A 13,565-nucleotide genomic window follows, 5' to 3' on the forward strand; every position below is an offset into this window, starting at 1 on the left:
GCCCTCCTCACCCCTTCTCGAGGTTGCTGTCCCCTGCTCACCCCTACACCCACAGCCACACGCATGCCAGCCTCCTCTTGAGGGCAGCAGTTCTGTTCCAGCCCCAGAGCCAAGCCGAGCCCTGACTTTCCACCTGCATCTCGGCAGGTGGAGCGAGAGCGCAGGAAACTGAAGAGGGACTCCATGCGCGCATCGAGGACGGGCGTCTCGGAGGTCAGGGAAGCCACAGCTTCGTCCCCCATACAGCAGGTTTGCAGGGGGACACGGCCGTGTGAGCTGCTCAGGGGAGCCCCTCCAGGCTGGCTTCTGCACAGCTCAGTCTGTCCCTGACTCAGGAAGGAGGCCCATCCATCTTCAGTGGGTGGGGATGGAGTCACGGCTCACAGCCCTACCTTCTCAGGAGCTCAAAAAGCCTTCCCTGATGTGTAACCTCCCTGCTTGCAGACCAGGGCCTTGGGCTCATCTAGGAGCGGGGCTCATCAAGTTTCTGGTCAGAATCCCGGGTGAGTGGGTGTCAGGTGGTACTTGCCAGACCCTGACATGCCCATGAGCCTTAGAGCAGCTTTGTGGGCCTCTCAGATCTCCTCCCTTATAGGACTGAATTTGCGAGGTTAGAGTCTGTGGGATTTCCAGGAGTTAGACTCCCTTTTTGGGGTAAGGAACTGGAGGAAGACTCCCCATACTAGGACTCTTCTAGCTGAGTTATGCTATCCATGAACGGTGCTGTGGCCTGTCGGGGAGAGACTGCTGCCAGCTGAGTGTCTCCGAGCTCTCCATCCCCCTTCCTTTATGAAAGCTTCCCAAGGGCAGGCACCTCGTCTTACTTCCTTTCTGCACCCCTAGCTCACAGCCCAGGGCTGCCACAAGGCAAATGCATGTTATACTTCTGTAAATTAAAAGGTGACTGGGCGCCTGGATGGCTCAGTGGGTTAGGCCGCTTCCTTCGGCTCAGGTCAGGGTCTCAGGGTCCTGGGATCGAGTCCCGCATTGGGCTCTCTGCTCGGCATGGAGCCTGCTTCCTCCTCTCTCTCACTCTGCCTGCCTCTCTGCCTACTTGTGATCTCTCTCTCTCTCTGTCAAATAGATAAAAAAATAAAAAGAGAAAAAAAAAAAGGTGACTGACTTCAAGAAGCCAATGCCACCCAGGCCTTTTGGATGTTCAACATCAGGTCTCTGTGGGGCGTCATCCACTAGGCTGGCTTGGGCCCTCCCAGGCTTCCTTGCCCAATGGTCATTGTGCCCCGTGGAGTCCAGTCTGGGTTCTGTCACATAGCTCTTGCCTTGGCCCCCAGGATTGAGATGAGCTGGCTAAAGATGCCTATTTCAGAACCCCTAGGGCAGGAAGGCCTATTCCAGTAAGAATGGTATTTGTCTTCGTAGGATGGAAGAGGAGGACAGAAGGGCTCCTCAGATGCCAAGCACGTGGCCGAACTGCAGAAAGAGGTATGTTCTGGAAGGATCAGCTTTCTAAGCCCCCTTTCCCTCCTTTGCCATCAGGCAATAAAGCAGGAGTGTCTGCTGTGTGCCTGACCCTTTGTGCCCCTCCAGCAGGGAGACAGGAAATAGTTCCTCCCTCAGAGAACCTCAGTCTGTGTGGGAGGCAAGAAGAGCCCAGTCCCAACTCAACCTCCCATCTGCTTAGAGTAGGAGGAGGGAAGAAAGCATGCTCCAGACCCCAGACCACCAGGTTCCTAGCTATGAAGGAGCAGGAGAATAAAGAGGGCTGAAGGGCAGACAGAAGATTCTAGGAGGACAGAGGAAAGCAAACAACAAGGATCCCAGCCTCCTCTGCCCTCACATGCACCCGTGCTGTTGCCAACACACCAGGCAGAGTAGCCTGGCACCAGCACCAAGATCCACACCTCAAAGCGCAGCTCCAGCTGCCTCGCCCCAGAAAGCCAGGATCAAGTGCCTTCTTGCCTCCCAGGCCTTACCTGAAGACTCACCCTGTCTCTCAAGGCCCCAGAGTAGTAAGAACCGTGGAATTTTTATTTCTGGGCCTGTTTCAGGAACTAATAGTCACTACCAGCAGAGCCTGACCATATGACTAGACTGAGCTATTAGTTGGAATTCACACAAAGCATTCCCGAGATGGGGCCCACACAAGGGTGAGGCAAGGGAGACACCCAGGTGAGAATTTTAAGGAGATGCTCACTGGCGACCTGGAGTCCCTCCTTAAATTCCACAACCCAGGGGCCTCTCTGCCTCACCCTCGTCCTGGCGCTGCCCGGAGCTCCCCATAACCACCTCCTGGTGCTGTGTATTCATTGGAGAAACAAGGGTTCGTCAGTGATTCCCAGCCCTGGCTGCACCTGAGAACCACCTGGGAAGCTTTGAAAAAACGCTGATGCCCAGGCCTCAGCGCCCTCTAATTAAGTCAGAGTATTTATCAAGAGTTTCCAGAGTAGAGCGTACTGCGGTGACGATAAAATACTCTGTATCTCGATCAGGATAGCGGTTACGCACGCACACGTGTGTGATCAAACTCATCACAACATGTTCTTAAAATCCTGGCATTTTATTACATGCAAATGATCCCTCAATAAAACGGATGAGTAGTTTTGTCATTGCTGTTGTTTGTAAGGCCCCTATCTGAGTCTCCTACATGGCCAGGGTTGAGGAGCCCTGGATTTCCCAGGACTCCCAAGGGCCCTTGTCCCAGACACCCTAGAGCCTGATCCTGAGATTGGCGTGGGGTAGTTGATTCAAATGCTCTTCCCAGGAGCGGAGCAGGAGGACTTGGGGCCGCTTCAAGGCCCTTAATTACTCTTTCCCTCTTGGTCCCCTCCCCCAACCCGCACTGACCCAGGTGGCCCTGCTGCGAGCCCAGCTGGCCTTGGAGCGGAAGCAGAAGCAGGACTACATTGCTCGTTCGGTGCAGACCAGCCGTGAGCTAGCGGGCCTGCACCACAGCCTCTCCCACTCTCTGCTGGCCGTGGCCCAGGCCCCTGAGGCCACCGTCCTGGAAGCCGAGACCCGCAAGCTGGACGAGTCCCTGACTCAAAGTCTGACGTCCCCAGGACCAGTCCCGCTGTGCCCCAGTCCCAGCACTACCCAAGCCATCTCCAGGTAGCAGCCGCACCCGGGGCAGAATCCAGGCCAGCCTGGGACTACATGGATGGACAGCTGGCTGTCATGGCCCAGGAGGAAGGAAGGAAGCCCACAAGGCTGGGAGCAGGCCCTGGCTCCCATGGGAGCGAGGCAAGTCACAGCTGCCCACAGAGTCACCTACAGGAGCATCCGATGCCTCTTGTCTCAATTGTGTTGTCCCAGCACCTCCCCACCAACAATAAACCCCACGTCTCTGTGTTTGTTCTCTGCTACTGTCTCCACTTTGTCACTGGGTGGCCACAGCACAGCGGGGCATTTGTGAAGGAAGAATTTGCCACAGATTCCTGTCAGGCGGCGTGAGTTCCTTGTCCACCTGCATTCTGACAGAGAAGGCTTATGGCAGACTCAGCAAGACAAAGCCCCTGTCCACAGGGAGCTTGAGTCCAGTTGGCAGGAACACTCATGGATGAGTCACAGCTCTGTGTGCTGACCAGAAGTGCATAGAAATTTCAGTGACCAAGGAAGGAAGGCTTGAGCTGGCCGTTGAAGGCTGGAGCCGTCAGGCGGGGTTGCTAGGCCTGCTGGTGAGATCTGTGGGCCTATGGCGGAGTGTGCTGGGGCCGAGGGTAGATGGGGAGGGAAGGGGATGATAGAGGGGCTTAGAATCTAGATTTGATCTCAGGGAGGATGAGGAACTATAATATGTTCTTGACTTAAGTTCTAGGGCTTCAGAAACACTGAGTTGACCTTCGGCTAGTCGGTCTCTCGAGTTCAGACATTCCATCTGGTTTCACTCCCCTTCTCTGAGTGAATGCCCCCAGCCTCCCTTCCTGGGCATACCACCTGGGACCAACTCTGGTCCCCCATAGTCCAGTCACGTGTCAAACCAGTAAAGAGGCTGGACGATAGCAGAATTTGTCACTTATGGACTGACCCTGGTGGAGGCACCCTGGACTGAACCCCATTCACTGGCTAAGACTTACCATTGGCAACTTCTTTGAAGCCTAAGAGAACAGTTTTCTTTAGAGAAGCTGGGCTTGGCCACCTTCTGGCCCTTCAGTTGTCATCTGGAATTCCTTTTTCTAAGCCTGAGGATGGAGCTAAGGCCTAGTCAAGAATGTGGGTTTTGAGAGCAGCACCCCACTACCCCAAACCTACTTACTCAGGGCTCAGTCCCCTTGTATCCCCTCACATTACACAGAGCGGATGGGAGAGGGGGGTTCACCACTGCTGAAGCTTTGTTCTAAAAAAAAATTCATGGTACGAGACTCCGCAACAGATGCTTAGTAAAAAGTCACAGTTTAGAACCCTTCCCCTCCCCCCGCCGAACTATACCTGAGGCCCTAAAGATTCTAGACCCTGGATGCCACCTCTGCTCAGGCTCCCTATGACTCAGAATCCTCACCTGGCCTTTTCTGTGCCAGGAGTTCTCAAAGACAAACAGGACTTCTCTTGGAACCTTCCTTTCCAGTCTCTTCCCTCTAGTTCTCTAGCTTAGAGTGTGGACCTTCCAGACAGGACCCAACCTTACCTAAGGGCATCAGGCCAGCGCTTCCTTTCCTTCTCCTTGTCCCATGCCACAGCAAATCGGTGGTTGGGTTATGTTCCTGACCAGCTAGGTCTCGTGGATGTACTTGAGGATGGTGAAGTTGGTCACCAGATCCCTAAGGGGAAAGGTCAGAGCTGAGCGCAAGGGTCTCCTTTCACAAAACTTCTTCCTCCAACCTCCTCCTCATCTGTTTTGCTAGAGGCTGGTACAGGCCAGAAAGCCCTAAGAGTAGAAAGGGACAAGAGCTGAGCCAGAGCCTGGGCCACGTTCCTGTTCCAGGGAGTGCCTAGGTCTGGGGGGGTGCGGCATCCCACTCTCAACGAGTCTCCATACTGTGTATTAGAACAAGGATCACCAGAGCACAACCTAGTTACCTTGACTCATCCATCTGCTTCCCTATTTGGGACTAGCAGAAGCTTGAAGGCAAAAAAGCTGCCTGGCATGAGGTAGGAAAGGAAAAACTGTCTATATGTTAGCGAGGGGGTAGGGAATGTAGTCACAGGTGGCCTAGTGACAGCAAGATCGACATTTACACCAAAAAGCCAAGGGGTGGGGTGCCTGGGTGGCTCAGTGGGTTAAAGGCTCTGCCTTCGGCTCAGGTCATGATCCCAGAACCCTGCATCGGGCTCTCTGCTCAGCGGGGAGCCTGCCTCCTCCTCTCTCTGCCTACTTGTGATCTCTGTCTGCCAAAAAATAAATAAAGTCTTTAAAAAAATAAAAAAGCCAAGGGGTGCCTGCTCCAGGCCTGGGGCCTCCACCAGTCACACCACCTGGTAAGAGGTGCCCTTGTCCACCAAGGCTCAAGACCGTGCAGCCCACGCTACATCTGGAAGCTTCCACAGGGAGTGGGAATTCTTGCCAGCTCCCAGGCCCTCTCCAGTACTTTATGTGCAGGTAGGCTCTTTTGGTTACCCTTGTTCCCTGAACCTAAAAATGGGGCCTGGTTCATTCTGCAGAGACAGGAAGTCAGGAGGGCACTGGGGTTCACAGGCCAGCACTGCTCACCACCTTCACCCTCCCGCCCCCTCTGAGACCCAGTGTGCTGCTCAACGGTGGATGTCCCATGGCGCAAAGACTGCAGATCCCCTGAGTCCTGCACTGTTTAGCACGGGACAGGTGTGGGCAGGTCTCAGGGTTTTGCTGTGACCTGGGGACCGGGGATCAGCTGAAATAGTTCCTCCTTGACCTGCTGGACACGAGTTGGGTCTCCCAGCATCAGTGCCTGTGGAGAAGAGCACAGACCACTTACCACTTGATGCCGTGTTCTCACACAGAGGAGGCTGGACCCCATTGGAGTGGAAAAGGAGTCAGGGAGGGGATACAGCCCAGAGCCCAGGAACTCTGGAGATGGAGGTCTCTAGCTCCATGAGGAGCTTTGGAGCCCATCTGGAAGTCAGACCAGGCAGACAGCCCGCCCGTGAAAACAGGCTATGCAGATGTGGCGCCGTGGTGAGCAACCTCAGAGCCTCTGCAGCTCTGGGGCCAGCAGGAGAACTTTCCAGAAGCACCGTGGAGGTGGGGATCCTTCACCCACAAAAGCATCAAGGCAACTCCCAGGCTAAGACTTTGCATGCAGGCCTCCTCTCCACCTGTGAGACAGGTCCCTTTCAGCCAACTGATTGTTTAATTAATTGGTCTTTGGACAGATGATACCTTCAAGTGCCGCGTCCTCCCCAGCCCCACCCCCTGATCCACTGACCACCTGTTCGCTCCCCAGACCAGGGGAAGGGAACAGCTGAGCTCTGTGCAGACACTAGCCCTGAAGAGCTGGGCTGGTGGCAGGGGGGCAGGAGGGGCAGGGCACATCCCCTGTGTGACCATCCAGCACAGTGGGAAGGCTGAGCTCCTCTCCCCACGCTTAGAAAGTAGGCAAGGGAGCATGAAGACCACAGAGTCTCACTTGGCGCCCTGGAATTTGCTCTGTCTACTCTGCTGGGACCCGGGTTTGCCTAGACTCCCATGGAGACAAGGCCGAGAACGGAGGCTCCTCTGGAGAAAGGAGGGCTGTGCTCATGGGGTGTCACCTAGTTCGTTTATATTGGTGGCCTGTCAGTGTGGACATCATGACCTTTCTTCTTAGTCCTTTGCTAACCAATGTTATCAGCTCTTTGTATGCCTTTGTGAGGCCCAAAGCCTCACACAAGTGGGAGAGCTTGGAGGTAAAAAGGTGAATGGGTCAGGGGTCCGAGGAGAGTGCATTTCTCTGCTAGTGCTGTGCCCCATGTCCCTCCGAGAGTGGCTACTCTCTGATCTCAGCACATGGCCCTATGTGTAGAGGTGGGCAGGGAGTGGAGAACTTGTTTTCAAATTTGGTTCTTCCTTAACTATTGCTTGTTGTCCAGGTGAGGGAATCAGGGAGGGCTTTATCCAGTGTCTGGTGATCCATATGTCACTCCTCTCTTGGTTTCCTGTCATAATCTCTCCTAGATTTGAGTATTCAGCCCTGCCAGGCAGCTCCAAGAATCTAAGGATTGCTCCTGGCCAAGAATAGCCTCACATTCTAGCAGGCTGCTTCCCTTGCCTTCTGCTAGTGCCTGGAGTAGACCCAACTCCCTTCTCTGTATAAGGGCCCACCTCTCGTCTGCCCAACTCCAGACATAGAAACCTTGTGGAGAAAATGGGCTGACTGCTGCCCCTGCCCCGGATCCAGCCCTTCATTCACTTGGCAAATACTTATCACACCTGTGTGTCATGAAGCTGCACAGTGAGCCCTGAAAAGAGGAGCTCTTCCCCAGGGAAGACGTGCCTGGGTGTAGACAGACACAGAATGACCCGGATGTCCAGAAGAGACTCACTGGCCACTCGATTAAAGCCAGACAAAGTGCCACAGAACATCACGGTGGAAGAAACCGCTGAAAAGCCCTTTCAGGGTGTTTCCAAGCTGACTGGATGGATACACTGGGATATGGGGTCCAGAGGTGTGCCTGTTCGTCCCAAGAATGATGGCAGGCCCTTGGAGCTCTACCAGCCAGCCTGCTCAAGTCAGACCTTCCGGAGCAGAGCAGAAGCATCAGCCACAGGTGAACATCAAGGCAGCCCACAAGCCTAACATCCACCACGAAGGCTTCATTACAGTCCCATGCACTGGGCCAAGAGGCGGGCTGACTCAGACACCAGACGCTGGGAGAAGTAGGAAGCTGGTCAGGACCTCACCGGCGCCCCCCTGTGCTGGCGGCCTCCTTCACAGTCCCTTAAGCTCTACAGGGTGCGCTGATGGAGGCTGAAAGGAGCGGGCAAGAGGCAACATTTGGTGTATCCTGTGCCCTTCCTAGAGGAGATGGGTTTGGTGCCCCATGGGGTTCTTCATGGCAGCCCAGTATCAGGGACCCCGCCACACAGGCCACATTGTGAGTTCCTGCCTGGAGGCCTGGGGGATGATCGCCTTCCTCTTGGCATTCAGCCCAGGGTCTGGCCGACAAGGGAGGGTTTGGAAATCAAGGATAATGAGGACAGGAATACAGCAGGCCAGACTGTGGTATCCCCTCTCTCTGAGACGGGGGCCTCTATTGCCAGTGCAGGGGTTCTGGGCTTAAGGCAGGGATGGGGAGAGGAAGAGCCTCCCGGCCCCTCTTAAGAAAAGAACCTACAGTGATCTAACCATGATGTGGTTCTAAGTACATTTCTCTCCACCCAAACTTCCCCCCACCGCAGATTTTTGTTTCATTTATTTAAAATGAAGCCAGTGCATCCCCTGGTTACAAAATTCAGTAGAAAAGAAGGTAGCCATTTCCCATCCAGTTCTTCTCCAACCTCTCTCCAGAAGCAGCTGATTCTTAAAGACTATTTCTGCCGTGGGTAACGTTATTCCTCCAAATAGGTTTATATGCGTCATGTTGGGTCCAGTACCCGGAATAACAGACGATGGGCAGCTGTGCTGCTCACGCCTTTGGGGATTTTTGGACTCTGGCTCCAAGCAAAACAGCCAGTCACCGCAGAGCCCTTGGGGAGCGGGTACATGTGCACCTGGTCTCATGAGGGACATAGGCATTTTGTTAGTGTGTGTGCGTGCATGCGTGTGTGTGTGTGTGTGTGTGCGCGCTTCTTGGGCAGACAGAGAGGTAGAATGTACTGGCTATTCATTTACAGACCCAGCAACTGCACACCCTTGTTGGCCAAGGCTGTCTGGTTACCTTGAACCACTGTTTCTACAAGGAAAGCAGGATAAATGCTTCCCCTTCCCAGTTGATGTAATAGTTCCTCCCAACGAACTGGTTTTATTTCTGAATCTCTTTATGTATCTTTTTTATATTCCCTGTGATTCCACCATAAGTGCTACTTTTGATGTTCAAATCTTCCCAACATTGAGGTCTGGGTTTTCCTTGTAACTTTTCTGTCCAGACTTGGAATCTTTGTGGGAAAGAAGTGTTTAGAAAACAAAATCTGGGTTCTGGGATTAATCCTTGCTACCGCTATGTTCAGGCTTTTAGACTATTCAGATGGCAGAGCAGAAAATGTATTCGGAAAATTGTGAGTCAGGGTGCTTGGGTGGCTCAGTGGGTTAAAGCCTCTGCCTTCAGCTCAGGTCGTGATCCCAGGGTGTTGGGATCAAGCCCTGAGTCGGGCTCTCTGCTTAGCAGGGAGTCTGTATCCTCCTCTCTCTCTCTCTCTGCTTGCCTCTCTGCCTTCTTGTGATCTCTGTCAAATAAATAAATAAAATCTTAAAAAAAAAAAAAAAGAAAATCTTGAGTTCACAGCGGGGTTGGCTGCACAACAGCATGTGCTTAATGGCCCTGCATTGCATGCTTTAAAATGGTCAAAATGGTAAATGTTGTGTATATTTTGCCACAATAAAAACTAACTTAAAAATTGAGTTTATAATGATATTTCCAATTTGAATGTAATGTCACAGGGTTTTTACTCTCTACCGGTCTGACTTTATACTTATTATTCCTAATAATATTGCTATAATTATTTATTTACCTTGTTCCATGATACTCATCGTATAGTTTCAAAAATAATACCAATATTATAAAAAATCTACTAAGTGATGTTTAAAATGTCTTTGTAGCTCTTTTTGTCCACAGAATATATCCTGCAAAGGATATACAGTGTACTGAGTTCCAAAAGAACTCAAAATAATTCTTTTCTCTGGTGCTTCTGTTATCAAGTTAAATATGGTTAGATCCATTTGATTTGTTCTCAACTTTAGGGCTCGCTTGTTTCCTCTTTTCATTTGATTAAATTTATTGGTGAGAGATTAGATAGATAGATAGATAGATAGATAGATAGATATTCCTTGTGAGATATATACATACATATGGTTTGGTGATATGTGTGATATGTATGCTGTTAAGAATCTGAAATAGGGGGCACCTGGGTGGCAGTGAGCCTCTGCCTTCCGCCCAGATCATGATCTCATGATCTCAGGATCTCAGGATCATGGGATGGAGCCCCGCATTGGGCTCTCAGCCTGGCGGCGAGCCTGCTTCCCCTTCTCTCTCTGCCTACTTGTGATCTCTCTGTCCAATAAATAAATAAAATCTTTAAAATTAAAAAAATAAAAAAGAATCTGAAATAGGATGTAGCCCTTTAATATCACCAGGACTCCAATGAGAGAAATAAGCTATAGTTTTATTTAGCAGCAGAGTGATCTATATATGGGGTCCTCTTTCTGACACTCCATGGTGCCCCCCTCCTAGGGCCTCCGGGGACTAAACAGGATGGAAAACATGGCAGCTGTAGATAGCAACCTTCCCCTCGCCCTGCAGCGTGAGGATGACCTTCTGCTCTTCTTTGAAACTGTGCATGTTACTCTCAAACCAATATTTATCATCCCAGTAATGGGACCACCTCATGAGCTGGTCTGTCCCAAAACCAAATAAGAACACCTGGGAAATAGGATAAGACAGAAGAGAGCCCCAGGGTCACAGGCTGGATCCTGTCCTGCCCCCATGTCTGCCAGTGATGCTTCAGCACTCATTGAACATCTAGTGTGATAGGCTTCCTCTTAGAGATGGGAGAGCAGAGCTCGCCTTCTGAACACACAGTGTGACCCCAGAGCCGAGCAAAGAGGGCATCAACCAGCGGGTCCTCCTCACATTGGAGGAAGAGAGAGGACTCCCCAGGGAGACACGAGAAGGACATTCCTGGCAGAGGCGGCAGTGTGTGAGAAGGCAGGACGCAGCTGGGGTTTGGGGAACACCAAGAATCCCCATGTGGGAACCTGGGAGAGAGGAAGGTGGGGGAGGGGGTCAGATGATGTAGGATCTTGAAAGAATTTTTAGACTCTCTGCTTGTGTGAGAAATAGACCAGAATCTTTCCTAACCTGGTTGCAGGTGTGCAAGGATAGAGCAGAGCCATGAGTACCAGGAATGCATACTGACCCCAATCACCCAGCCAGTTGCCCTGGTTATACCTGAGGAAGTGGGGCTGATCACCAGGGGGTGGGGAAGAAGAGAACTGGGCCCCTTGCCACAGCAGCCCACAGCCCGTCTTACTCCCTCCTGTCCCCTTACCTGGTCTTGGTTGCCTTCCATTCCACTAGGGAACTGGACCACCTTCCAGAATCTAAGAGAATTGGGTGATAGGGGAATTTCAGCAGTCTGAGACTTGGGAAGGTTCTGCAGGTGCCCTTAATAAGTCAGCAGAGGGTCAGGGCGCCTGGGTGGCTCAGTGGGTTAAAGCCTCTGCCTTTGGCTCAGATCATGATCCCAGGGTCCTGGGATCGAGCCCTGCATCGGGCTCTCTGCTTAGTGGGGAGCCTGCTTCCTCCTCTCTCTGCCTGCCTCTCTGCCTACTTGTGATCTCTCTCTGTCAAATAAATAAATAAAATCTTAAAAAAAAAAAAAAAGCCAGCAGAGGGTCTCCCTGGAACCCCTCTGTCCTCCACTGCAGTGACCTCCCCTGACCCCCGTACTAAGAACGTTTGAGTTCCCAGACTATCACCTCCTCACTCGGATCATCTGAAGTCCACACCAGACCAGAAAGCTTCAGCAGCAGCACCAGCTATCTCCAGGAGCCCTGGATGCTGGCATTCTCAGGGTAGACGAAGCATCCTGAGGTTTGGTTCCGCGCCATCTCGAAGCCCTGGGCATGACCCTGGTTCATCCTGGGGAGGAGAGCAGGAATTGCCAGCACTCTGAGGATACCCCTGAAAACTTCCCATGCCCTGCCCTCTTTCCAGCACCCACCCAAAGGCTGTGGGGTACCGGTTGATGTTGTGGCTGAGGCCAGAAGCCTGTAGAGTCTTGGGGTTCCCCACCAAAGCACAAGTCCCACAGTAGAGATGGAAATGGCTCACTGAGGGCCAATCACCTTGAACAGCTTCTCCCACCTTTTGCCAAGTCCATTTTCTGAGTTCATGCCCTGGGAACAGCAGAAGGGAGATTGGGGGCTGGGACCGGGGTATCACCTGGTAGTGGGTGAGGCCCCCACGCTGGGGTCAGGGGTCAAGGCCGTGAAGATGAGAGGTGCGCTAAGCCAGGGCGAGGGCTTGGGTGGGAAAGTGGGACATGGGCTAGGCCTTGAAAGGACAAGGGGTGGGACTGGGCTCAAAGTTGCCCACTGACCAAATACCAGAGTACAGTGTTAGGGGTCAGAGACTCTGTCGTCCTCGTCAGGTACTCCACGGTCTTCTCATAGCAGGCAGCAAACCCTGTCCGTTCTCCAGCTCCGTGGTGCCAGAGGGAGGAGTTTAGCATCTCAGATTGGCAGCCACTTGTCCTGAGTTGGAGCCAGGGGTGGTTGCAATGCCGTGGTACCAAGACCATCAGTTTCTCCTGGGGGGGGCTGATTCAGGTCTGAGATCCAGGCAGGGGGCCATCAGCCACAAAGGAACCACCCAGAAGACCCACAGGACAAAAATCTGCCATAAGTGCTTCATGTTCCGCCCAGAGGATGGGTCCTATGGCCAGTCGCGCACGGACTTCTCTGCCTGGGACAGGGAAGGAGGAGGAGGAACTGAGGCCCCAGCACTTCTCTATCCCCTCGGCCCCCAGGGTTCCCCAACCCTGCACACCTCACCTCCCAGCCCCTCATCTCCTCCCTCCCTAGGCATCGGTTCACCTCCAGAGAGGACTATGACTGGCCCTGGGATGGAGGTCAGAGAAGGGCCTGTATCCTCCCCACAGGAGGAATCCCGAGCTCTCAGGGTGGTCCTACGTGCCACTACTTATACCAGAGCACTCATCACAAAACACACATTGTGACCTCCTTCCCCACCGAGCCAAGCAACCACCTTGTCCTGTCCGCCAAACACCTGTGGTCTACACTGAATGTAAGACCCACAAGGACAGGCACCAAACCTCTCTGTCTTTTTAAGCTCCACTTCCCTAAGACTTCGAATCACCTAATAAGTATTCATGGAACACACAAGCAGAGTTGAGACGGAACTTAAAAACAAGGGGCGCCTGTGTGGCTCAATGGGTTAAAGCCTCTGCCTTTGGCTTGGGTCATGATCCGAGGGTCCTGGGATCGAGTCCCGCATCGGGCTCTCTGCTCAGCGGGGAGCCTGCTTCCCCCTCTCTCTCTCTGCCTGCCTCTCTGCCTACTTGTGATCTCTATCTGTCAAATGAATAAATTAAAAAAAGTCTTAAAAAACTAGTTAGTGCCAGGGGCACCTGGGTGGCTCAGTTGATAAGCGTTTGCCTTGGGCTCAGGTCATGATCCCAGAGTCCTGGGTTCAAGCCCCTTAGTGGGGAGTCTGCTTCTCCCTCTCCCACTCCCCCCTGTCTGTATTCCCTCTCTCACTGTCTCTGTCAAATAAATAAGATCTTTAAAAAAAAACAAAAACTAGTTAGTGTCAGGGTGATGGCCCCTCTCCAGTTGTGTAACTTTGGCTCAAACCTCTCTTCTATTCTCCAGACCTCATATTCAACAACCCAGTGGACTTTCCCTTAGATGTCTCAGAGATCTCTTCTGCTGAACAAGCCTGAGGCTGAACTCGTGATTTTCCCTTTAAACCAATCCCTGCCCAAGACTCCTCCATCTTGATAAACATCCCTCTGGTCACCGAATTGCTGAAGC

At 52.6% G+C, this 13,565-nt stretch overlaps 2 protein-coding genes across 17 annotated transcripts in view; one reads left to right on the plus strand and one right to left on the minus strand.

Annotated features, from left to right (window-relative positions):
- The window catches only part of CEP250 (centrosomal protein 250), a 49,588-nt gene extending 46,268 nt beyond the window's left edge, over nt 1-3,320 (plus strand). For 14 of the 16 annotated variants that reach the window (XM_013053348.2, XM_013053354.2, XM_013053351.2 and 11 more), the window contains 3 exons: nt 148-249; nt 1,381-1,443; nt 2,810-3,320. In XM_013053348.2, the coding sequence (XP_012908802.1) occupies nt 148-249; nt 1,381-1,443; nt 2,810-3,073 (429 nt within the window). In that variant the 3' untranslated portion in view covers nt 3,074-3,320. The remainder of the gene's footprint in view (nt 1-147; nt 250-1,380; nt 1,444-2,809) is intronic. The other 2 variants (XM_045084120.1, XM_045084122.1) reach the window with 2 other exon arrangements.
- A 6,837-nt stretch (nt 3,321-10,157) lies between these two features.
- CUNH20orf173 (chromosome unknown C20orf173 homolog) lies at nt 10,158-12,681 on the minus strand. Its single transcript, XM_013053364.2, is given in 8 exon segments — nt 10,158-10,763; nt 11,057-11,108; nt 11,487-11,649; nt 11,750-11,846; nt 11,849-11,906; nt 12,110-12,325; nt 12,328-12,474; nt 12,606-12,681. Coding segments are annotated over 6 exon segments (657 nt in total). The 5' UTR covers nt 12,424-12,474; nt 12,606-12,681; the 3' UTR covers nt 10,158-10,763; nt 11,057-11,081.
- Between the last annotated feature and the right edge of the window lie 884 nt (nt 12,682-13,565).

Source organism: Mustela putorius, unplaced genomic scaffold, assembly GCF_011764305.1.
Source record: "Mustela putorius furo isolate JIRA1106 unplaced genomic scaffold, ASM1176430v1.1 tig00000743_pilon_pilon_pilon, whole genome shotgun sequence".
In the NCBI taxonomy this organism is placed as follows: domain Eukaryota; kingdom Metazoa; phylum Chordata; class Mammalia; order Carnivora; family Mustelidae; genus Mustela; species Mustela putorius.